A 25,926-nucleotide genomic window follows, 5' to 3' on the forward strand; every position below is an offset into this window, starting at 1 on the left:
AGCATTAGCAAGCAAGAACACTTGCCTGTGAAGTAACCAGCCTTGAATCCATCCTGCGTTTCGCTTACCTCACCCATCTCCAGAGTTCGCCGCAACCTGCAAAGGTAAAGCACCAAGGACAGTATTAATAACAATTCTTACCTGGGCAAGCAGTGAATCCTGGCAGCACCCTGCGCTTCTCTTACATCGCCCATCTCTGGGTTTCACAGCAGCCTGCAAGGGAGAAGGATAACAAAGCACTTACCTGGGCAGGCAGCGCTTCGGTCTCATCACTCCGGAACATCACCGCAACCTGTACAAAGAAGAGAAGAGAACACAGGTTAGCAATTAACACCAATAAACAGTGCAGCGCTCCGCGCATCAATAACTCACCGTGGTCTTGGCCATCAGAGCGGCAACTCAGAGATCGCAACCATCCCTGTGAAAACAAAAAGACATTGTTAGGGAACAGTGTAGTGGAGCAAAAGACAGAGAAGACCGAGAAAACAGAGGGAAAGAAAGAGACAGAATAAAGACGGAAAAGACATAACTCACCTGGAAGACAGCAAGCAGAGTCGGAGTCACAGCCGGTCTGGATCCGACATAAGGGCACATGGACCAGTGAAGCAACTAGGTCCACGGAATGCCTGCACCAACCACGCACCCCTTCACAGAGACGCAGGACAGAGAGTGAATGCACAAAAACCTAAGGTGAGCAATAACCCCAAGGGAGGGGATTTGGACCAGAGGGAGGTGGGTGTCCACCCGTCACAGAACCAGTATCTTAACCCTCCATTCTCCTGTTATAGGTGCTACCCAACGTCTGGCAAATAATCAAGCCGAGAGGGGTCCGGCATAGTGCTTAGACCTCCATCCAGTATCGTGTGGCGGCCCCGTGGATACCAGGTGAGTGTAACAAAGACTTCCCGGGACTGCAAGTCCAAGATGTTGATTACGGACCCGCATCACATTTGTGTGTGGTGTCTGGGCGAGTGTCATGACACCGACGACTGTTCTAAATGCCAGTCGCTGACTGCTAAGGCCTTGTGGGAGCATAAGGGGAAGTTACAGGTAGGTACGGGTTCTAAACCCAGTAGGTCTCTTAAAGCTCCTAAGGGGATGTCCACCGACGATTCGAGGGGCGACTCTCCTTGTCGGAAGGAGTCCTGGGGATCTCGGTCCCGGAGCTGTTCCTGCCATTTGTCCTTGTCTCAGCATTCCCGGAAGCGCAGTCACCGGTCGCCTTCCCCTTCCTCCTCAGAGGATGGAGCCGTGAGGAAAGTGGCTTGTCCCACGAAGTCCTCTACGCCGGAGGAATGGGCAGCCTTCAGGGAGCAGATGTTGGCGATTTTTCAATCGCAGGGCACAGTTCCGTCTGTGCCTTCAGAAGAAGCCGGCAAGGAACGGTCTCGGTCCGTGGCTCGTGCGCCTTTGGGCTCGGGTCCTTGCGCGATACTCATCGGGAACCTTCGATGTACCGATCGGACAAGGTTCAGGTTGATCGCCAGAGATGTGCTGCATCCAGGTCTCGGTCCTCGTCCCTGGCGAGACTCAGAAATCTGGGAAAGGCACGAGGTCGGCATGGACTCAGTCTGTGCCGTGTCCATCGGATACGGATGTCGAAGCTTTGCCTTCGTACCAGCCCTCAGCGCCGTTGACGCCAAAGCCATCAGTGCTCTCGATGCCTTCAGGGCCTTTTGGCTGGAGTTTGCCAATGGAGGTCCCTGGTACTGTGGATCCTCCAAGGAAGGCTACTTCCAAGTTGTGAGGCTTGTTAAGAATTCCAGACCCTCTTCTGTCCCGAGGCAGACGTTTTTTCTCCATCTGGATGAAATCTATGAGGATGAGGAAAGGTCAGATTTGGAATTTGACCCTGTTGAACCTGATGTGGCTCCTGTCTTTTCCAGGGACAGACAGTTGGAAGTGTTATGCCAATCTCTTCATGATGCCAGTGGCTTGGACACTTCTCCTGAGGTGGAATTTGGCACACGTGAGCCTGGGGCTCATGCTGAGTCATCCTACAGAAGACTGATGGCTAGGGTCTCTGAGTATCTTAGGGTGGTCTAGTCCTCCGGAAGCTTTTATTCAGGATGACTTAACTGATATTTTGCATCAAGGTCCGTCCTCTGACCCGGTGTTACCTTTTCATTTGACATTGCAGAAAAGGGTGGCGGCTGCTTGGCAGTCGCCTCTTCCAGCGGCTAACAAATGATTAACTAAAAAATACTGCCCTTCCAGTAGCAACCCCAGCTATGTTTCCTCTCACCCCACTCCCGAGAGTTTGGCTGTTCAGGCGGCTACGGCCACCTCGAGGCAGGCCGCGTATCCTACCATCCCTTCTGATAGGGACGACAAACGCTTCGATGGTTGGGCACGGAAGGTGTTTTTTGCGGGGATTATGGTGCTGAAGTCAGCCAACTCCACTTGTGCCTTAGCAAGATTTTCAAACACTCTCTGGAATTGTGTTTCTCCAGCATTGGATCTTTCATGGATTCACATGCTTAGAATATTCCCTGTCGTCAGGTAAGTTATATAGACATTTTCCATAGGAAAACTTCCGACACTTTTGTGTCCTATCTACATCGTTTTGGGCCGCGTACGCCAGAGCCACTAGGATGTAGAGGTATAAATAGCCCCGCCCCCCCCAAAGGGGAAGAAAGGGATGGGTTCCTTGCTCTCGTGCAAGATGGCAAGGATGCCATGTGTGAATCCCTTCAGTCGGCAATGGACAAGGCCGACAGTGTTAGCAGGTCTGTGGCTGCGAGCACCGTTCTACCGTTATATGCAGATTATACTTGGTTGCGGAAGTCGGGTTTTGCTCCGGATGTGCAAGCCCGTCTTTTGAACATGCCCTTTGATGGTGCGCATTTGTTTGGCAGCGAGTCTTGAGGTTGCAGACCTCAAAAGCTGCGGCTAAATCTTTGAGCGCGGCTGTGTGTCAACCTCTGGCTTTTTGTCCTAGGGCACAGCAGTGGAGGAGAGGTTCCTTTTTGTTACTACTCCTCTTTTGGTGGTCAGGGAAATAGGGGTGCCAAAGCCGCTCAGGCAGCTGCCTCTGCCTTCATGAGCTGCCTCAGCCGCTCCAAAACAATCATGAGGCCATGTTCCATTGTTTGCCCGTTGGCTGCAGACTGCCTCAGCATCTCGAAGATTGGCGAGCTATTATTTTGCATGTGTGGGTTCTGGATACAATAGCCCACAGCTACTGCCTCCCTTCCTAAAGCGGCCTCGCGACAATCCACCGGGGAATCTCTTTGAAGCTTCCAGATCTGCTCCTTGTACAGGAAATCTTGTCCCTGCTGGAGAAAGGCGCTATAGAACTGATGCCTGTAGCAGAGAGGAACAAGGGATAGTATTCCCCATATTTTTTGATTCCAAAGAAAGACTGGGGATTGAGACCCATCTTGGACTTGCGTTGGTTGAACAAACTTCTCAGAAAGGACAAGTTCAAGATGGTCGCTCTTTCTCAGGTCCTCCAGGCCCTTAGACTTCGATATTGGTTGGTGTCTGTGGACCTACAGGATGCTTACTTTCATGTGCCGATTCATCCAAAGCATAGAAAGTACCTGAGGTTTGTGGCTGGCAACTCACACTTTCAGTTTCGGGTCCTGCCATTCGGATTGACCTCCGCCCGAGGGTCTTCACCAAGCTAATGGTGGTGGTGACAGTGTATCTCAGGCGAGTAGGGATTCATGTCTACCCCTACCTGTACGACTGGCTGATCCGTGCGCGTTCTCCCGAGCAAGCGACGGATCATCTCGGTCTCACCTGCCGCTCCCTCCACAAGCTGGGCTTCTCCCCCAATTTCAAGAAGTCTCATCTGACACCTTCCCAACAGCTCCAGTACATCGGGGCTGTATTGGACATGTCCTTGGGGAAGTGCTTACCTCCCAAGGTGAGGGCTCATCACATTGTGCAGATGTTGGACAAGTTTCAACATGCCCAGCATCTCCCGGCTTTCAAATTCTTAAGGTTGCTCAGCCTCATGGCATCCTGCATTTTTCTGGTGCCAGAGGCCAGGCTGATGATGAGATCCCTGCAATGGGTCCTTAAGATGCAGTGGTCACAATTCTCAGGCAAGATGTCGGATCCCGTTCAGATTCCACTGTCGGTCTCACAGGATCTTCTGTGGTGGGCCAACAAGGGAAACCTAATGAAGGGGGAGCCGTTTTGGCAACCGTGGGCGGAGGTGACTGTAGTGACGGACACTTCCCTCACAGGATGGAGAGCTCATGCCGATGATTTGACCCCCATCGGTCGTTGATCTCTGTCGGAACCCTAACTCTGCATCAACCTGTTAGAGCTGAGGGCCGTCAGGCTGGCCCTGAAGGCTTTTCTGCCGTCTGTGCGGGGGAAAAGTGCTCTGATCATGACGGACTACATAGTGGCCATGCATTACCTCAACAAAAAAAACGGGTTGGGGGGGGTAGGGTCACTGCCATTGTGCATAGAGGCGATGCAGCTCTGGTTCTGGGCAATCCAGCAGGGACTATCACCCTCAGTAGTTCATCTGGCCAGAGAGGAGAATGCGGCGGCGGACGCTCTGAGCAGGCAAAGCACGGTCTCTCACGAGTGGGAGATGGCTCAGGAAGTCCTTCTGGGGATCTTTGCCTTTTGGGGAACCCCACAAGCGGATCTCTTCGCGACCAGTGCCAACCGGAAGTGTGAGAGATTCTGCTCAAGGGAATTTCCTCTGAGAGGAACCTTAGGAGAAGCATTTGTGATGGATTGGTCATTCCCACTTCTGTACACGTCTCCTCTGGTCCCCATCATTCCTCAAGTGTTAAGGAGGTTGTGGAGGTTCGGATCCCACATGATCCTCATTGCTCCGGATTGGGCCAGGAGAGCATGGTACCCGGACCTTCTAGAAATGTCCATCTGCCCTCCACGCTGTCTTCCCTACCGAGTTGATCTTTCTTTCTTTCCTTCTTTCTTTCTTTCTCTTTCTTTCTTTCTCTCTCTCTCTCTCTCTCTCTCTCTCTCTCTCTCTCTCTCTCTCTCTCTCTCTCTTGCGTGCTATTGGGGAGGAGAGGGTGAGGTGGGTGTCTGGTCCTCCATCCAGAAGTCAAGACTCTCAACCTTCACACTTGGTATCTGAAAGGTTGATATATAAGGATTGGGACCTCCTGGATGACGTGATGGTGTTGCTTTCGGCCAGGCTGCCAGCAACCAAATCCCTGTACCGTTGCCGTAAGTTATGCAACTGGTGCAGAGGACAAGATGTTGATCCTTTTCAGTGATCCATTCCCATGGTTCTGTCTTTCATGCGCTCGTCTGAAGAATGTTCTTATTGTAAGATTCCTTTGATTTCCCAATTTCTTAAAGGCCTCTCTGTGTTCCCGCCGTCCCCGTTTCAGGTGCCAGTTTGGCATCTGAATCTGGTCTTGAAATTCCTGATGGGTGCTCCATTTGAACCTTTGCACTCTTGTCCTTTGAGACTGTTGTCTTTCAAGATGGTGTTCTTGGTTGCAGTTACATCCGCTCGCAGAGTGAGTGAATTGCAGGCACTTGCATCTAAGCCGCGCTTTACTGTGTTCCACAAGGATAGGGTTGTACTGAGGGTACGTCCTTCCTTTCTACCTAAGATAGTGTCTGAGTTTCATTTAAGCCAGAAAGTGGTACTTCCTTCTTTCTATCCTCCTCCTCATCCTGGTAAGGAAGAGGAGCGACCCCATAGGTTGGACCCTAGGAGAGCTCTGAGCTTTTATATTTCTACGATGTCCAGGGTCAGAGTGGACGATCAACTCTTTGTGAGGTATGCTGGACACCGATTGGGCCAGGCTGTTACCAAACAGACCTTGTCCAGGTAGATTATCCTCACCATTGCTGAATGTTACAGGTTGGTGGGCAAGGACCCTCCTGAAGGGTTGCAAGCTCATTCCACTAGGGGCGTGGCTACTTCCACAGCCCTGCAGCAGGGTGTTCCTATTAGGAATATTTGTGACGCAGTGACATGGGCTTCTATCCACACATTTGTCAAACATTACTCTCTGGATACGCTCCATGGTCAAGATATGGCCTTTGGTAAGGTGGTTCTTTATTCTGCCATCTGATTGGGTATTCTAAATTCTTTTCCCGCCTCCATTCTCAGGTACTGCTTTGGCAGTCTGTCCAAAGATGTGGAATACATTGGAGGACACAATCCATTCGAAGAACAAGTTACTTACCAACTGGTAACGTTCTTTTGACTGGATGTTCCTCCAACGTATTCCACATCGCCCTCCCAGCCTTCCCCTCTGGAGAATTTCCTATGCTATTGCAGCTTACGTTCCCTCAAGGCTATGTGCAGTCAAGCAGGCATTGTGTAGGAGCATGTCACACATTATGGAGGAAAAAACATAAACTGAGGCTACGAGCGCTGTGCGTCCTATTTATAGCATTCGGTGATGTCGCCCTCGACTGAGTCCTTCGAGGGACATCGACCCAACGCCATTGACGCAGGACGCCCTCTGCCGCAAAGTTTCCGAAGTACACAGCTGTGGACATTACATGTCAAAGATGTGGAATACGTTGGAGGAACATCCAGTCGAAGGAACGTTAACAGTTGGTAAGTAACTTGTTCTTCCATGTTAGCCAATGCATGGTTTTTCTCATTAAAGAGGTGTTGAATCTCCTTCGTGTTCCAGCTTTCTAGTTTCCAGCATGTATGTGTATCAAGCTTTTCCAACTAATTTCTAGCTTTTGTTGCTAGTGTCCCAGCTACCCAACTCCAAGTAGCAGGATTTGCAGTTGATGGAGCTTTAAGCTGGAATTCATGAGTATTGTTGGTGGCGCTTCCCCCGATCGTAATCCATATCTTATTCAGGTGCTCTTTCATTATTTGTTATTTCTGAATGTTGATCATCCTTACTTCCATTTCGGTTCACCATCAGCCATTTTTGATCCCAGCAGCTCAACTGGGAGGGCAGGAGCCCATCCCTCATTGCTGCCACCTGATCTGAAAGCAGTGCTTCCATCCAAGGAGGCGATTACATCAGCTGCGTTTTTTCCATGCCTGTGGCCACTTATCCAAAGTCTGACCATCTGCTACATGCGAGGTGACCTTGCAGAATAAATCACGATTTCCCTGGCTTATTCACCTGAATGACGTGGATCCGCACAAGGCACCTCGCCCAAGATGGCCTCCGCTTCCTTTTGTTTACGGGTTGCTAAGCAACCATTGTAGCGAGCCGCCGCCCACTTCCATTGGTTCCTATTAAGCTCTTATTGTGGCCTGCACAACCGGAAGGTGAAGCCGGACCTCTACACGCAAGGCCCTTCCACTTAAGGCGAGAACCTGTCTCAGCATGTCTCTCTGCATCGAGGCCGCAGGGTGCAACACTCTGCCCTCTCTCCAAGCTGACTGCTCCTTGCTGGTGCCCAGGGTAAGCAACTTGATCTCTGCTGTCTGCTGTGCGCAGTATATCTAGTCACCACTTTACATTAACACTATCCTACAATCGCATTCTACAAGGACTCTGTTGTCTTCGCCATCACTCCGCGCCACGGTGCCCACATAGTACTGTCCTGCTTAACTGACATGAGTACCACTACCACAGGCCTTGTCGCTCCGCATGAACGGTCCCTGCCAGTGTCCAACTCATTTGCCGTCTGTTGCACCATCTTACCTAACGGCCACGGATCCTCCATTGTTTCTTTTTCCTGCGATACTCTTTCTCTTTATACAGCACTGTTAGGAAGTACTGCACCTAATTTGTATCCTAGTGTATAATCTCTACTACTTTGCACGTTGCATGCCTATTGGGCTCTCTACCGATCTGACTGAGGCCAGCCCAGCTATCTGCTGTCTAGTATACTACCTATGAGCCCTCTATGAGCTATAGATGCTACAGCCTGCATATAGCCAGAGAGGCTCCTGCTGTCTAGCCCATGCCCACCGCATACAGCCTTGTATAGCTGTTGCATCTTTAGCCCATGTACAGCGTATGCATCTCATGTGTAGCTTGTGCATCTCAGTCCTTGTTTAACCTCTGCATTTTAGCATTTGTGCAGATTTTGCATCTTAGCCCATGTGTTGACCCTGCACCTTAGCCCATATGTAGTGTATGCATTTCATGTGTAGCTTGTGCATCTCAGCCCTTGTTTAGCCCCTGGATTTTAGCATTTGTGCAGCCTTTGCATCTCAGCCCATGTGCAGATCTGCACTGTAGCCTTGTGTAACCTGTGCTTTTCAGCAACTTGGCCATTTCACCTCTTATGTGCCCTGTGTACTGTAGCCTATGTATAGCCCCTGCTTCTTAGCCGTTGTCCACTGTACTTGTGCATCCAACCATGTCCCTCACTGCTCTGTATCTAGTCTAGGTCGTTGTCAGTCCTGCTCCTAGCCCACATCTAGATGACCTTCATATCTAACCACTTTAGTTGTAGACTAGAGCCAGCTACATGAACCAAGTCATGCCGCAGCCATTATTTTGCATCACGAGTCTATTACGCAGCTCGACTGCATCTACTTCACCCACCATCTCAGCCTCCATGGGCACTACCCCTACTCCTGCCTACAACAAACTCCCTCCACCTATCGCCCAGCCTCGGTCTTGGAGATGCATTCCCTGTCTCAGGAGGATAGCTCGAGGGCAACGTGCTTGCCTTGGAAGCAAGATGACACGGAGCACCACAGGTTCGATCCCCAGGTCCGCACTTAGAAACCTCTGGGTATTAAGCGCGTTATAAATAACCTATCATATTATATGATATCATATCATGGCTATGGCTGTCACATTACCACTATCACTCAACATTGCGCCCACCACCTTCCTACCATAGTTGGAGCTAACAATCACTAAACCTAACCGTCTGAGTCGTCTCACTCACACCAACTCCCGTCCTCTTACCCCTGCCCAATGGATCCAGCTATATGCGGCAAAACCTACGCCCAACCAACCATGCTCAACCGAAACTAGAAACTCTAGACTTGGGGTATAGGCTCTCCAGAGCCAACCACGCAAAAGGCCCAACAAAAACCTAGCCAAAGCTACTTCTATGGACCCTAAACTCTCACCTCTTCCCAGCAAGACTACCTCACAGTGTGACAATAGCTTGAAAACCAACCTAGCTCCGGGGACTACATCTTGTCTCAAAGGAGGACTTATCAACGCGAGTTCCCTAACAGCCCATGCACTTTATATCTGCAACCTCATCACCTCTAACAACCTAGACTTCCTAGCCATTACAGAGACCTGGCTCCAGTTGACCTCTGGTCCTCTGCTCTCATTGGCCATCCCTGACAACTACTCTATCATCAGGCAGGATAGGTCATCCACAAAAGGCGGCAGCGTCGTCTTTATTGCTAAAACAAGCCTAGGACTAAGGCCTTGCCCTAAGCAAACCTTCCCATCAGATGAACTCCTCTCTATCAAGCTGCCATTGTCACCCACACGGACCATCACCATCCACCTTATTGTAGACCCTGAGGTCCCCTATCCTCCTTCGAGCAAGACATAGCCCTCCTCCTTACAACCAATCTAAAGCCAAGTTCACAAGTGATGTTTCTGGGTGACCTTAGCCTAGGCCTATATGACCCTAAAGATGCCAGTGCACTCGCCATTGCCAACTGCATCGCGGAGCTAGGCTTTACACAAAGTATCACCAAACCTACTCACAACAAGGGTAGACTTTTAGACTGGATCACTGACATTAACTGCATTACCAACATCCTCTCCAACCAACCTTGCGCCTTATCCGACCATCACACTATAATCTTATCCCTTCAGAATGACAACCAGCCACGCGCAATATCACAGCTGAAAAATGACTCCTCCTTCTCCAACATATCACCAACCTGGTCACCTCCAGCGACAACCCAACCTCACTAGTGGACCTTTACAATTCCACCATTCTAAATGCCATTAATAAAATCGCTCCTCTAAAAATGTGGAAAGCTAAACCGTGCCTACACCTAAACACATAGTTCACCACACACCTCAGAAAATGTGGAAAGCTAAACCGTGCCTACACCTAAACACATAGTTCACCACACACCTCAAAACCCGGCGTAAGACTAAAAGAGCCGCCAAAACCAGTTGAAAAAGCCTCTAAAGCGAAATCCAATACAAAAGAATTATTTAACATCCTCAGAAAGCTCGAAAACCCATCTGAACATCCAGTCTCGTGCACTAAAGATTTTACATGGTGCACCAATATTCAGACAGCCCTCTCTGACAAAATTGAGCTTCTGAAATAGTGAAAAAGAAAACTAGCCTGACTACTAATTCACCCCTGCTCACTACTCAACCACCACTTTTTGACAAAGATGACCTTTGCAGGCAAAGAACGATGGTCTGGAGGGTTAACCCGAGCAATGCCAGTGGTTAAGATTCAGTCTAAACCTTCCAGCCATCACCTCTTTGTTTTTGCTCTGTCACCCCGAGTGGGACGGGTATGCCCAGACGTGGGTCCCGTGCCTGCTGGGCCTAGAGACCCAAGCTACTCCTTACTGATGAGCCCCAACAAGGGTGAAACATGTTTGGGGATGCTTGTGGTCTCGTGGAGAAGGGATGTGACTTAGCAGTTCGGGCTGAACTTCCCCTTTTGGGGTGGGGCCAAGCCTGATTTGCATATGGTCTTTCCCCTTCTGTAATGGCTTGGCAGGCGAAGAACAATGGTCTGGAGGGTTGCCCCGAGCAATGCCAGTGGTTAAGATTCAGTCTAAACCTTCCAGCCATCACCTCTTTGTTTTTGCCTGTTCTATTTCACACCACTCTCCATTAAGGACGTTGAGAAGATAATAATGAGCCTCAGAGCATCCAGATGTATGGGCGATGCCTGCCCATCACCTATTATTAAAGAGTCAGCGACTGCTCTTGCTGCTTTTATCACAGCTCTGATAAATGCCTCCTTCGCAACTAATACAGTTCCTACGAATCTGAAGGATGCCTGGGTCATGCCACTGTTAAAGAAACAAACGCTTGACCCCAACATCCCAACAAATGATAGACCCATCACCACTGTACCCTTTCTGTACCCTTTCGCCTTACAATTCTGGACAGAATGGCATATTTACAGATCCAGCATCACCTGGAAAGCAAAAACCTACTAGGACTCCGCCAATCGGGCTTCTGCCCTCGAAACAGCACAGAGGCTGCCCTTTTAGATCTAGTGAATCAAATGGAGAGCATAAAAGACAAAGGCAACCTGGCACTCCTTTTGTTACTAGACCTATCAGCGGCCTTCGACTTGGTGGACCACCTCTCATCTGCAGCACATTTCTGGGACGAAGCCACCACGTGGATTCAGTCCTTCCTTAACAGAACCACAAGCGTTTTCTCATCTTCTGCCTCTGCTATCCCTATCACCTGTGGAGTCCCCCAAGGGTCTTGCACCTCATCCACCCTCTACAATATCTTCACAAAGCCCCTCTTTGACGATCTAGACCATCCAAGTGTCTCCTATACAAACTATGCAGATGACACCCAAATCCTTACAACCATCTCTGGTGACTACAACTCTGATTCTAAATGGCTAAACGACATCTACCAAATCATCCAAGCCTGGATGTCCAATCGCGGACTATGTCGCAACGACAAGACTGAGCTGCTCCTTGTAGGCACACAAGCTAGACTCAACAAAGTTGACACTCAATTTAATACCTTCAGCATTGATGGTTACAACATCTTGGTCTCAAAAGATGTAAAGATCTTAGTCATCTACATCGACTTGTCCACCACACTGACTAGACAAATCAACGCGACTGCCTCCACTACTGCTTACACATGCAAGCTCATCAAGGCTTGCAGACCATTCTTGACCACAGGTAACTGCATTACCCTTGCCAGGGCCTTAGTCTTATCAAAGATTGACTACTGTAAATGGTGATCATTGGTCCTGGAGGCACACACACAGGGTGGTTGGTTCAATGTATTTTGTACTGAGGGAAGTACTTTTGTGGATGAGAGAACTGGCGCCTGTTCCTCAGATTCTACAGCCCTCATATGCAATTTGTCTGCCGTTCCATTATTTTCCTTCATGTTAAATGCGGTCTTATCTTTAATTATGAAGAGTGCATGTGAACTTTTCCGCTGCAGGAGCACTTGCCTTTCTCTTTAAGTGTTCTACCTCTTCTGGTATCGAGGCTGCACTAGATGGTAAGTCCTCGTCAGTTACTTCCGACAGGTTTAGGGTGCAATTCTCATAAAGTTGCCTTCACCAAATTTAGGTTTTGATTGTGGCCTGGGAGATTAGAGGTAGGTTTGGCTTTGAAATGCCATTTGAGTGTGCCAGCGTCAGAGGTCGACTAGCTTCTTTTAATTGCACACCTCTTTGCTATTCTCCCGTTCGCTCTGAAGTCAGGGCGAGGCTTTGCTCCCTGCAACGCTTGAGCCTTTGATTTCACTGTTGCCATGGATACAGGCTCTGTAGTCAACTCGATAACGAGCGCTGTGTTGTCCATGGTTTTGTCGCTGCTGGATTCTGAGCGGGGCGGGGTCACTGACTCCAACACTTTCCCAACCCATCTGCGCCACCAGGTCACCGAGAACGGCGCCAGCACCAGTGACCTCTCCATTCTCCGGAGACAGCGCATTGCAAGTAAACTCAGGGGTTTCGTTACACTCGCAATTGTCATTATACTCTGCTCCGTTCTCATTGCTTGGTGTTTCTTTTTGGTGGAAAAGCGGTAAGTCACTTAAAGTATTTGTCGGTGCGCTCGTTAGCGAATCTGGTGTTAGGGCTTGAATATCACAATTATTACGGTTATTGGGAAAATTAAGTATATTTTGCCGTACCTGACTTATAGTCCTCTGCCCATTTGATCCGATGTGAACCCACTCCATATTCTTGCTGTGAATTCCTCTCGAGGGTCAATGTGGTGGAAACTCAACAAGGCCCTCAGCTGGTGTTGCTGAAGCTCCTGGTGGGGTGGTGCGAACCCACCTGCGAACACTCTGCTAACACTCTGCTAACACTCCGCAGACGCTCCAAGTCCAAGATGGTGTTTTTGAAGAGGAGTGGAGTACTGTAGAAACTGTAAACAGACTCTCCAGAGTCTCTCCGGCTGCACAGCAAAGCTCCAAAGGGTAGCAAAAACACTCCTATGCCTTATTATTCTTTTCTGCTTGCTTGATGCTTGTCCTACTGGAGACTGGATTGCTCTTCTCCTGGCTGCACCTTTTCTTAGTTGCTGATGATGAATCTAAAAAAATCAACTAATCATTGCGCCTTGCCACTCGCATAGCGCCACCGACCATCAGGTCGCGAGCACTTACTATTATATTCAGGATGCGGAAAACACAGCTACAATCATTGGTTTTATTTGCAATCAGATTTTCTATATTTGCCAGGTTGGTTTATGATGGGATTTATTTACATTTCAAGTCATCTCTATGAAACGGAGCATTATTTTCGCTCTATGAAGCCATGAATTAACACATTTGTATCACCTACAGCTGAGGAAAAATGTGGTTGTGTTTAAAGTGCAGATGCAGCGCACTTCCCTGCTTCATCCCTTTTATAGTGTTATCCTCAGCAAATAATTTCCCACTGTGCCATATCTTCCAAAATTGGGATGCCAGGTATAGGATTTTGTGTTGTGACGTCGTCATCTGGAGCCCTAGGCAGGAGGCAGGATTCCAGCTAGATGCCTTGATGACTTGTGTTGTGGGGCCGAGGGGGAGGGTAGGGAGACAGGACGTCAGATAGAGGTTTTGTGTTTTGGGTAGGCAGGACACCAAGCATGGGTCTTGTGTTTTTGGAGGCAGGATGTCTGGCGTGGGTTTTGTGTTAAAGGTCAGAAGGCAGGACGAGCGCGATGGTTTTTACCAGCGTGGCTCATTTGGCTCGTAAAGCTATGCCCAGAGCTCCCACCAGTCCGGCCGATGGGTAATGTCACCACTTACTAGTGTGTTAAGCGCCACATACCACCAAAGACTCCGTTAGACAGGAAAGGCGTGGAAGAGGAGATTTAAGCCTGAACGATGATTCTCTCTGCTAAAAGTGATGATCGTATGTTGTTTCCTGGGGGTTATAGTATATAGTCCCTTTTAAGACTGACTTCAAGGCTGTCCCATCCCAAGCGCCAGTGAAAAATGCAGGTGTATTTCATGTTCTACATTGTACTCTTGAAAAGCTTGTCTGTAAGGGATGTGATCTTGTTGAAGTGCTGGCAGCCTGGTATTGCAGGCCAGGGGCTGCATAGTGCTCATGACCGGCAGGTCATAGCATTTTAGGTTAAATCAGACCCTTACTTCTGATGCAGATGTCAAGTTGAAGCTTATCGCGCAACACTTTGTCAACTTGCTTAAGTAATGTTGGCCATGTGGCAATATTCTGCAGGCTTTATACATAGCGTCTTGATGGCAATTCTCAGCTAATTCGATAGCCAATGTTGGAAAGGGAGAGCTGTTGTAATGGGATGTTTTCAAGTTTAGGAGTGATCGGAATTGAACGCATCACTCTAGGAATGTACTGGCATCGTGACTCATGCCATCAAAGTTATCCTTTAGACGGGACCCTTCTTGGGGTCATGGTGTTATTGTCCCAGTATTCAGAAAGGGAGCTCCCCAGGATCCCTCTAAGTACAGACCGATTGCACTTCTTGATATACTGGGAAAGAGGTTCACTAACTGATTAGCAACTCGGTTAGGAGAGTGGGCTAACTTTTTCCCAAATAACCATGTAGGCTTATGCTGGGTTTTCAACCATTGATCTCTGTCGGACTGTGGCTGCTGTGCTTGATAAGTACACTAGGAGCTAGCTTCGAGGCACACTCTACATGCCCTTTTTGGATTTGCAACAGGCCTTTGACTCGGCGGATCAGAATATTTTATGGCACAAACTAAGTAGGATGGATAGCTCGAAATGATCCACAGTAACATATACTCTTAAAACCAGTGAAGGGTTAGGCGGGGGTGTCCGTAGGCCACATTCCTATTTATTCTGATGTCTGATTTTGAAACTTACCATTTCGGACCTAGTGTTGCGGGCCCCGTCATGACGTCAAACTCCGGATGGGGAACCCTGTGAAACTGTTGAGTCTCGCGTGGCATACTGATGCTTCTCTGGCCATCACTTCTGGACGCCGACTGTGATGCACTGCAGGATGCAGGTCCACCCACCTCGTCCTCCTGGCCCATCGCACCTGGACGCCGACTGTGATACACTGCAGGATGCAGGTCCACCCACCTCGTCCTCCTGGCCCATCGCACCTGGACGCCGACTATGATACACTGCAGGATGCAGGTCCACCCACCTCGTCCTCCTGGCCCATCGCACCTGGACGCCGACTGTGATACACTGCAGGATGCAGGTCCACCCACCTCGTCCTCCTGGCCCATCACACCTGGACGCCGACTGTGATACACTGCAGGATGCAGGTCCACCCACCTCGTCCTCCTGGCCCATCGCACCTGGACGCCGACTGTGATACACTGCAGGATGCAGGTCCACCCACCTCGTCCTCCTGGCCCATCGCACCTGGACGCCGACTGTGATACACTGCACGATGCAGGTCCACCCACCTCCTCGTCCTCCTGGCCCATCACACCTGGACGCCGACTGTGAAACACTGCAGGATGCAGGTGCACCCACCTCGTCCTCCTCCTGGCCCATCGCTCCTGGACGCCGACTGTGATACACTGCAGGATGCAGGTCCACCCACCTCGTCCTCCTGGCCCATCGCACCTGGACGCCGACTGTGATACACTGCAGGATGCAGGTCCACCCACCTCGTCCTCCTGGCCCATCGCTCCTGGACGCCGACTGTGATACACTGCAGGATGCAGTTCCACCCACCTCCTGGCCCATCGCTCCTGGACGCCGACTGTGATACACTGCAGGATGCAGTTCCACCCACCTCCTGGCCCATCGCTCCTGGACGCCGACTGTGATACACTGCAGGATGCAGTTCCACCCACCTCGTCCTCCTGGCCCATCACACCTGGACGCCGACTGTGATACACTGCAGGATGCAGGTCCACCCACCTCCTCCTCCTCTTCCTGGCCCATCGCTCCTGGACGCCGACTGTGATACACTGCACGATGCAGGTCCACCCTCCTCGTCCTCCTGGCCCATCGCTCCTGGACGCCGACTGTGATACACTGCAGGATGCAGGTCCACCCACCTCGTCGTCCTGGCCCATCACACCTGGACGCCGACTGTGATACACTGCAGGATGCAGGTCCACCCACCTCGTCCTCCTGGCCCATCACACCTGGACGCCGACTGTGATACACTGCAGGATGCAGGTCCACCCACCTCCTCCTCCTCCTCCTCTTCCTGGCCCATCGCTCCTGGACGCCGACTGTGATACACTGCAGGATGCAGTTCCACCCACCTCGTCCTCCTGGCCCATCACACCTGGACGCCAACTGTGATACACTGCAGGATGCAGGTCCACCCACCTCGTCCTCCTGGCCAATCACACCTGGACGCCGACTGTGATACACTGCAGGATGCAGGTCCACCCACCTCCTCCTCCTCTTCCTGGCCCATCGCTCCTGGACGCCGACTGTGATACACTGCAGGATGCAGTTCCACCCACCTCGTCCTCCTGGCCCATCACACCTGGACGCCAACTGTGATACACTGCAGGATGCAGGTGCACCCACCTCGTCCTCCTCCTGGCCCATCGCTCCTGGACGCCGACTGTGATACACTGCAGGATGCAGGTGCACCCACCTCGTCCTCCTCCTGGCCCATCGCTCCTGGACGCCGACTGTGATACACTGCAGGATGCAGGTGCACCCACCTCGTCCTCCTGGCCCATCGCTCCTGGACGCCGACTGTGATACACTGCAGGATGCAGGTCCACCCACCTCGTCCTCCTGGCCCATCGCTCCTGGACGCCGACTGTGATACACTGCAGGATGCAGGTGCACCCACCTCGTCCTCCTCCTGGCCCATCGCTCCTGGACGCCGACTGTGATACACTGCAGGATGCAGGTGCACCCACCTCGTCCTCCTGGCCCATCGCTCCTGGACGCCGACTGTGATACACTGCAGGATGCAGGTCCACCCACCTCGTCCTCCTGGCCCATCGCTCCTGGACGCCGACTGTGATACACTGCAGGATGCAGTTCCACCCACCTCCTCCTCCTGGTCCACATCCCCCATGACGCTGGTGATTTCCTCGCCCTGGGCACGTGTTCCACCTGGCAATGGGTCAGGTGCAGCTGTGGCTACCTTCTTCCGGCTGTACGAGCACTCCCTTCTGTTTTGTAGAGGTCCGCTAGCCGGGTAGGAGGGCCGTGTTGCTCTGTCCTGCCCCTCACCACTGTAGGGCCTTCACTCCTGCCCTTGGTCGCGAAGCTATCTGCTCTGCCCGGCAGCACGAGCACCCTTGGCACAGGGCCGCTTGCTAGCTCAGTATTGTTTTACGGTCCATGTGTCTCGCTCGAATGTTGATGATCGGAACCAAAATTCCAATAGATCACAATGATCTCCTGCAGCGCTTCTATGGAGATTGGACCCTGCATTCACAAAGCACATTGTGGCACCAGCAGAAAGTCCTAGCTTTTTATTTTCACACCTAGTGCCCATCATGTACCTGCCTATTACCGCCATACATATACGAGTACTCTATGCACGAAATACACGCACTCAGTACACAAGACACATTGACACTATTCCCTATATGTGCTCAGTATGCCATCTGCATACCACAACTCCACGCGTGCACACAGCACCTCCAATACTCCCAAGAGAAATGAACCCCATTGTTCACGGTTACCTACACCTTTATATTGTGTGCACTGTCACCCTACGACGCTCCAGCTCCCTATGTTCACACCATATGTGCCGCCCCTGTGGACCACCAGTGCAGGGGGTGAAGGTGAGAGCAGTGAGGGATACCCTAGGCAACAAGGGGGTGGGGGCGGGGTGGAAGGTACCGGTCATCCTCCCACTCTGCCTCGCCTTCCATATGTCGGAGTTCAACCCACCCAGACCCCAAAGAAAGAAATACCTTCCTTTTACTGCTCAGCATGTCAACACTCCTACAAATAAAATGACAACCTGGCACCCTTCCAACCCACCTCCCCCCCCCTTCACGTGGCTCCCTTTTCCCAATTGTCACCAGGAACAAAAAGGAAAATCTATATGGTGTCCTCTCACTCTTCACCTCCCGCATGTGGCACCCTTCCCAAAAAATACTGGGGCGCTTCTGGCAGCCAACTTCTCCTCCCTACGCAGTCCTCTCTTGCTGTCTGACAGAGTTGCCTTCACAGGTCTGTCACTGTTACAAGCCTGAAGGTCCATTAATGTGGGAGAGCTTTGGCATGCTTGGAAGCAAGCATCTGTCCCTGAGGCCTCCTGCCAGGCTCCCGGTATCTCGGACACCTGGGGAGCCACTAGCCTAGGGGGTCTGCACCATTTCACTCTCCTGATCTGCCATCAGTCCTAGCCACCAAACTCCAAGATGAGGGATCGTAGCAGTCGTAGTCCAGGACATCTGGTGAGCCTCGGCTTGCAGAAGTCTCTGCTGCTCCTTCAGCTCTGATGCAGCAAGGCCAGTCTCGCATCAGAGGGCCTGCGTCTAAGTGCAGCGAGGATGGCGTGACTTGGCAGAGCCATGGCTCTGCTGTGTTACCACCAAACTCCTTTAGATTACAAGTGGTGTAAATCCCCATTTTTGTACATTTTTAGGGCACCTGAGGGATTTTGGCAATTAAAACTAATCCTGGCAATGTTTTTTTTAAATTTTTTTTTACCTTAAAGTGGAGGATTTCCCTCCAGCATGATGCTGGAAATATATCCTCCACATCAAGGTGAAACTCGGAATGCAGGGGTGCAGTAAAAATGCTGATAATTCAATTTCCAGCCTAAAAAAGGGCGGCAATAGAATGATTGCCTACTTTATTACTACACCGCTAAGCTGGTAATGAGGCCCATGTTCTCCACTGCTGGGAAAGTCAGCGAAAATACTCTGCTGGTGTGACATCACAGTTGGAGCCACTCCCACCCGCTTCTGCGGGCATTGACATGTTCCTTAACCGTCTGAGAGCTGGGTTCCGTGCACACGCTCTGGGCCTCCAAGCTCCTCTTGGAAATAATGGAACCCTAACCATTGCCTGGGTAGGGTAAACATGACCTTTCTTTTAGGTATTCCATCCCTTCGTTCTAAGTGCTGAAATGAATCTGTTTCATCAGCAAGTTCACAACTAAATGTGCTCCCTCTTCTTAGTAGACTTCAGTGGCGCGGCAGGGCTTTGGAATGGGGCTCTTTGCATGATCACACGATGGAACGTGCAGCTTTATTGACCATGAAAACTTTCCCTTTTGGTGTTCTGCCTCGAGCTGCAGCATGCGGTAGACGTGGAATCCCCCCCCCCCGTGCAGACCATCGCACACGCTGCGGGCAGCCAACAGTGCACCAGAGGGCCGCTTATCGTCTGAATCTTGCATTAACCTGCCCTTAGCATTCTCCATGTCATGAGTGCAAAGCACGAGACAGAATACATAAAGTATAAAGGGGGCTTGTTAAAAATCATTTAAAAGGGCCTTCATCGAGTAACGAGTGCCAGAATGGAGCAGGAACGTAAGGGTTTAACTCGCTGTGCTGCCCTCATACGGGGATTAATGGCTGTCAATGCATTCCGACATGTCACCACCATATATGTTCTCTCCACGCTGGGCTCGGAGCAGGCAGGCAAGAGGTGCTGAGTGTGCGCTGGCACCCGCCCCTCACTCCTACTTATCTCTACCTTTTCTGAATACATGAGTACCACGCAACCTCCAAAAATGCCTGGTGCAATTTTAAAAATGGGGCCGACCCTAATTTGCTGCAGGAAAAAGTGATCGTTTTTCTTTTATGCAAAAAATAAGCCAAATAGAGCGGTTTCCAAAGAAAGTGCGCTGAGATCCCACAGACGGAAAGAGGGAGCAGTGGGGGGCAACACGTCACCATGTCAGTAACTTGTTTACCACTCTTTCCAACATGTCGACCCTCGCAGCCCTTCCTTTGGGGCTACATGTTCTGGGATCCTGGGTGCTTGGCTTGGGGAAGGGTTTCCTCTTGCCGTAATGCACCTGTTGACACAGTCCCAGTACTGGGAGCTTTATTTCTTCATCGGGTAATGCCTCTACCCTGATCTTTAAAAGGCCGGTGGGAGCAACCCAAATGCATTCATTAGAAGACTTTTACTTTTGCACAGTCTCTGGCTGAAGCAGCACGCCACTACTTAACATAGTAACCAAATCGTGTCGCACGCGCAAATGTTGCTAGAGTAGTTCTATAGCGGGGCTGACAAAATGGACTCCAGCACCACTTGGTAAATGCAGATTTGCCATGTAAAACCTACAGTGATGGATTCCTAGCTCTGAGGGAGCATATAAGCTCTAAATGAGTCTAGAATACATACACAGTCTACACTATCCTTGTTTATGCCAGTGTGAATCTATAGCACATACACTCTAAACTAAAGTTTGAATCTATCCTATAGCTATGTCCATGTGATCAAGCCCCTCCCCCTTTTGCTATAGTCACACACAGACTGTGAACCCAGCCGTTCAGTACAGGATGCAGGGGTATTAGACCTTTGCTGTAGTCAGACTGTGAACCCAGCCATTCAGTACAGGATACAGGGGTCTCAGACCTTTGCTGTAGTCAGACTGTGAACCCAGCCGTTCAGTACAGGATGCAGGGGTATTAGACCTTTGCTGTAGTCAGACTGTGAACCCAGCCATTCAGTACAGGATACAGGGGTCTCAGACCTTTGCTGTAGTCAGACTGTGAACCCAGCCATTCAGTACAGGATGCAGGGTCTCAGACCTTTGCTGTAGTCAGACTGTGAACCCAGCCATTCAGTACAGGATACAGGGGTCTTAGACCTTTGCTGTAGTCACAGAATGTGAGCCCAGCCATTCTGTACAGGATACAGGGGGTCTCAGACCTTTGCTGTATTCACAGACTGCGAACCCAGCCATTCAGTACAGGATACAGGGGTCTTAGACCTTTGCTATGGTCACAGACTGTGAACCCAGCCATTCAGTATAGGCTACATGGGTCTTAGACCTTTGCTGTAGTCACAGACTGTGAACCCAGCCATGCTGTACAGGATACAGGGGGTCTCAGACCTTTGCTGTAGTCACAGACTGTGAACCCAGCCATTCAGTACAGGATACAGGGGTCTTAGACCTTTGCTATGGTCACAGACTGTGAACCCAGCCATTCAGTACAGGATACAGGGGTCTTCGACCTTTGCTATGGTCACAGACTGTGAACCCAGCCATTCAGTACAGGATGCAGGGGTCTCAGACCTTTGCTGTAGTCACAGACTGTGAACCCAGCCATTCAGTACAGGATGCAGGGGTCTCAAACCTTTGCTGTAGTCACAGACGGTGAACACAGCCATTCAGTACAGGATGCAGGGGTCTCAGACCTTTGCTGTAGTCAGACTGTGAACCCAGCCATTCAGTACAGGATGCAGGGGTCTTCGACCTTTGCTATGGTCAAAGACTGTGAACCCAGCCATTCAGTACAGGATACAGGGGTCTTGGACCTTTGCTGTAGTCACAGACTGTGAACCCACCCATTCTGTACAGGGGACTTAGAACACATCACCCCACAGCGAGCAGCCTGTCCTGCCAGACGCTATAGAATTAGGCACTCCCACCATGATGGCCCCTAGACCCCTGAAGGGGAGCCCATGTCAGCTCAGAGCCACTTCTGCATCTTTATGGGGAGCCCAGCTGACTCACAGCCTCCCCTACCAGAGGCTCCTGCAGTAAGCAGGAACAGCAATCCTTGCACATCAGGACTAGCAGACTGGCCCCCTTGAACATGGAAAATGACGTAAGGCTCTCCATTCCTCTAACCTGCACACGATTTCCCCAACGAAAAGTATGCTTCACTGCCCCGGCCTGGCATTCTTCTTCTCCGAGTTCATTCTTATCCTGCCCCCATCTCCTCTCCCCTCCCTGCCTCCTTTCTTCCCTGTCCTATTATTGGAGCAGCTGCTTGTTTTACTCTGTCAGGTTATCCCTTACTTAAGTGTGGCAGTAGAGCGCTCTGTGAAGGGTCATTGATTGTGCAGCGTCATAAATGACACCATCAAAATTAGTTTGTCACCATGAAGCAATGGCAAAATAGTCTGGTACCCCTGACGCCTTGTGAGCAGTTTGCAACACCTTCTCCGCAGTGGAAGAAGCAACGTTTGTACATGTGCTGTATATCCTCAAGGGGCCTTAGAATGACCGGCCATTCTGTTATTTGCTCTGTATCATATAACACTGTATAGTCCTCAGCTCCAAACCTAGATTATAAAAGATTGCTGATTTGAAGAATCCAAATGTTTCACGCCACCCAGATGGAAAAAGGCCCGTTTTATTGTATTTTCAGCTGGGATGTCTGAATGGTGAGAGACTGGCAGTTAGAATAAGACAAACAAGTGACAATGACACTAACAATTAGGTTCTCTTTAAAAAAACAAAACAAAAAACAAAAACAGGAGCATGGCAGTGTCTGATTTCAATGTGCCCAAAACCCATAGAATGCAGCGAATGCTGGTGAAAGGAGATGGGCAGAGTCAGTTTGGATCCATAAATCTATGTACAATTTATTTCACAGACACAGCTTCATCCAGGGTGCCTATGGAATGCCAAAAGCAAAGGGCATCTAGAAATGTACATATTCACTATGCTTACCAGTAAAGGGTCTGAGACCTACAAGTGGCAGAAGGCCCAACGCCAAACACCCAACTTGATATACCTGTGAGGTCCACTTACCTCAAAAGAACTGTCATCCTTATAGAGACCACTGTCGGCACCAAGAAGATCTGTACGTGGTGAACCTTGTACTATAGAAACAGCCTGGCCATCTCATATTAGAAGTGGAAATTCTTACTAATGTAGCAAATCTATTGTTTTGGTCGTAAAAAGTCAACTTGGTGCTAAATCTTGCAAATGGCTTTGATATTCACTTTGGTTGATATGTTGTAGGTGCTATAAACCGCATTTTAACCTAGATTTGCTCAATAGCATGCACTAGTAATCTGTTTGTGATAATATGTAACCTACACTGCATATAGCCAATGTTTTTTTAGAAATGAGTGCAGTAAGTTAATATTTTCTGTTTCTGTTTAGGTCAACTATATACTTGAATCACGAGCAAGTACGTCCCGAGCAGATTATTTTGCCCAAAAGCAAAAAAAGCTGAGTAGGAGGACAAGCTTCAGCTTCCAGAAGGAGAAGAAATCTGGGCAGCCGTGATGTCTGGCACAGAACTGAATATACTCGTTCCTCACCGCATCCACTGGATGCTGCGGCAGTGCTGTCCTGTCGGACACAAACAGGTGGGAGCCAGAACTACAAAGCACTTGATGCCAAGAGCCTTGCCCTAGCCACCAAGGAAGGAAATCAACGTTTGGTGGCTTCTCGCTGGAATAGGCCATTTCCAGCCACGTGATGCCCGCGTATCCTAGGGATTTCCTTGATGGGGGGGGGGGAGCAAGACCGTTACATCAGAGAAAAAGATTCTCGGATTATGCGTCGAGCCTCTCGGCGTAAATTACACAGAGGTCATGAACTAAGATCATTGAAGAAATGTGGAGCACAATCACAAAGGAAGGGCATGGATGCAGCCTATCCCAACTGCTCGAAGAAGCGAGACGAGACATTTGGACATAATGTACCTGCAGCCATTGGTTGTGACACGGTCCCAACCCCAAATAAATGTACAGACGAGGAATACAAATGGATCAATGTTTCCTATTAATAAACATGCGTAACCTTTCTAAAGACAACTGAGACACAACCTTTTGTGATTTTTATTGGTTTTGTTTTTCAAACTTGCCTATTTCATCTTTTCCTATGAAGTGTTAAAATAATGTTATAAGTAGTAGGCTACTTCTTGGGCCATTTTGATGACAAAGTAGCATGGTTGCTTTCCTGCCATTGAATGTTTGTTGCAATAATATCAAAGTTGGAGGCCTTCAGTACTACGAGAGATGTGGTGCAGAAATCATTGATGTTCATAGCATTGAGAAGGTGAAGAATGTTCCAGGCTTACGGTAGACCTGGATTTTGGATGGTCTTCATAGTGCTGTCCTTGTGTGCTGCCGTCTTTATTATAACAGAGTTGAAATTCCCTAGTGTTCAATTATCTCTACTTGGTGTGATCATGGGTGGAGAACCCTTAGTTATGGGATTTCCCGAAATTCAAACGTTTTCTCGTCTGTTCTGGTTTTAGAATATTTGGGAAAATAATGCAAAGGTTAGTTGTGCCTCCAGTATGGAGGAGTACACCCCACTCCTGCTCTTGTGCTGCTTGCTGTGGGGCATTCCTTGTCAATTTTTGCTATCAAAATATTAGAACATAGATTTCCATTGGTTGCCATTCCTTGGGCATTCTCCCAATTCCTTATGCCTTTGACCAGTTTTGGGATGCCCCTCTATTCATCAACATTTTCTGAGACTGAGCAGTGCTTTGTGTCTTTACCCACAGACTCTTTGATTGTCTTTCCCATTCACAGTAGTTTGATGTGGCCCTCCTTTCCAGCTTTTCTGTACCCAGAAACATCCAGGTCTTTGTTTCCATGAAACAAAAGAAGCCCGAGAGAGTGCAGCCAAATACCCTTTACCTCCCAGACAGTTTCCACATTCTCCCAACAATCTGGGAACGGCTGAATAAGTAGGTGTGATCAATACCAGATTAACAGGGCCAAGTCATGGCCTACCTTAACACTCAAAGTACACCTAGCCAAGGCCACCAATATGCCCATTGGGGATAAGATTTGCCATTTCTGGTTCCTGTGTCCCAGCAAGGACACACATTACCATGCCATGCCCATGGTGCTTGGCAAACTAAGTACGAGTCTGTTGCACTAGTTTGAGTTACTTCTGATCTGTGGATTTATATTACTACCTGTGTGGGAACCAGCTCATTCTCAAAACAGCAGAAAAGACCATCACGTGATGTTGCTTGCTTGAAGGTGACCAAGTCCGACCTATCATAGCGCCTCTTTGTGAGTGTTGTCAGGTCACAGGTAAGTGCAGAGATGTTGGTGAAAAAAGCCCACAATTCCTTGGTCACACCTATTCCAACAAGTACCAATTCCCAAGTGCAAATGGATGGACAAAGCCCGTTCTTGGGGTCGCAATCGACTTGACCCTGGACAAATCGGTTCTGCCTTCACATTTCAGGTGAAAGCCTGATTTCTCTCACCCTGTGTGACCAGGAATTCTGGGGCCTCCTATTTGCGGTTGTCTCATGACTGCGGGAGAACACAACTATTGATACCGGAGTATTGTTAATGGGTTTTACTAAACAGTAACACATAACTGTTGCATTTAAATTGGTTCAGGGTGGCTGTAACCTAAAGGTTCTTAAGAAATGTCCTTAAACTCCGGGTCTGTATACAAATAGACATCAAGCAAAAGGGCATTCAGAAGGTCCCAGACAGGAAGGTCTCCTGCCTTATTCTCACTAGTACTCAGTCTTTATCGCCATTTCTGAGGCTCTTGTGAAATTTTGGGTGGTCTTCCCCCTTAGCAAGTGTCCGAAGGTCACTTTTCCTCTCTGTTATTCTTGCTCCTCTTCTCCAGGACCAAAGTCTCTCCCCCTCTGTTGCATGTCCCGTCTCCAGGGATCACTGTGTGTCGTTCTCTCCCACCCCACCTCTTGTTCCCCCTGTCTTGACTGTAGCACATTCCTCTTCTGGGCTAACGGGACTCTTCTCCCCCTCACTGGGGAACACCCTCGTCTGAGTTATTAGGGGCGTTCCTCGTCTGTTAGATACCCCCTCTTCCAGGGACCACAGTCTCGCTCTTGTACTACATTTCACCCCCCTCTCTTGGGTGACGGGTCACTGGGATATAATTTTGTTCTGGTCCCAAGGAGGTCTCCTCCCCATCCCTGGGGCACACTTGCCTTCTGTTCTTAAAGGGTGATATCTTCTTCCTGAATGGAGCCCACCTGTCTTCTACCCTCCCCTTGTATTCAAGGTGCCCTCCTGTTGCACATCCTCTCTTCCGGGATCAAAGTCACTCTCTCTTACTACTTTTCACCCCCCTCTCCTAGG

At 49.7% G+C, this 25,926-nt stretch overlaps 1 protein-coding gene across 9 annotated transcripts in view; it reads left to right on the forward strand.

The window, feature by feature from the left end:
• Nucleotides 1–23,649, forward strand: part of MAPKAP1 (MAPK associated protein 1) — a 1,504,770-nt gene extending 1,481,121 nt beyond the window's left edge. For all 9 annotated transcript variants that reach the window (XM_069609401.1, XM_069609405.1, XM_069609406.1 and 6 more), the window contains exon 14: nt 22,991–23,649. In XM_069609401.1, coding sequence (XP_069465502.1) covers nt 22,991–23,116 — 126 coding nt within the window. In that variant the 3' untranslated portion in view covers nt 23,117–23,649. The remainder of the gene's footprint in view (nt 1–22,990) is intronic.
• The last annotated feature ends 2,277 nt before the right edge of the window (nt 23,650–25,926 follow it).

Source organism: Ambystoma mexicanum, chromosome 8, assembly GCF_040938575.1.
Source record: "Ambystoma mexicanum isolate Mex_15411 chromosome 8, UKY_AmexF1_1, whole genome shotgun sequence".
Lineage (NCBI taxonomy): Eukaryota > Metazoa > Chordata > Amphibia > Caudata > Ambystomatidae > Ambystoma > Ambystoma mexicanum.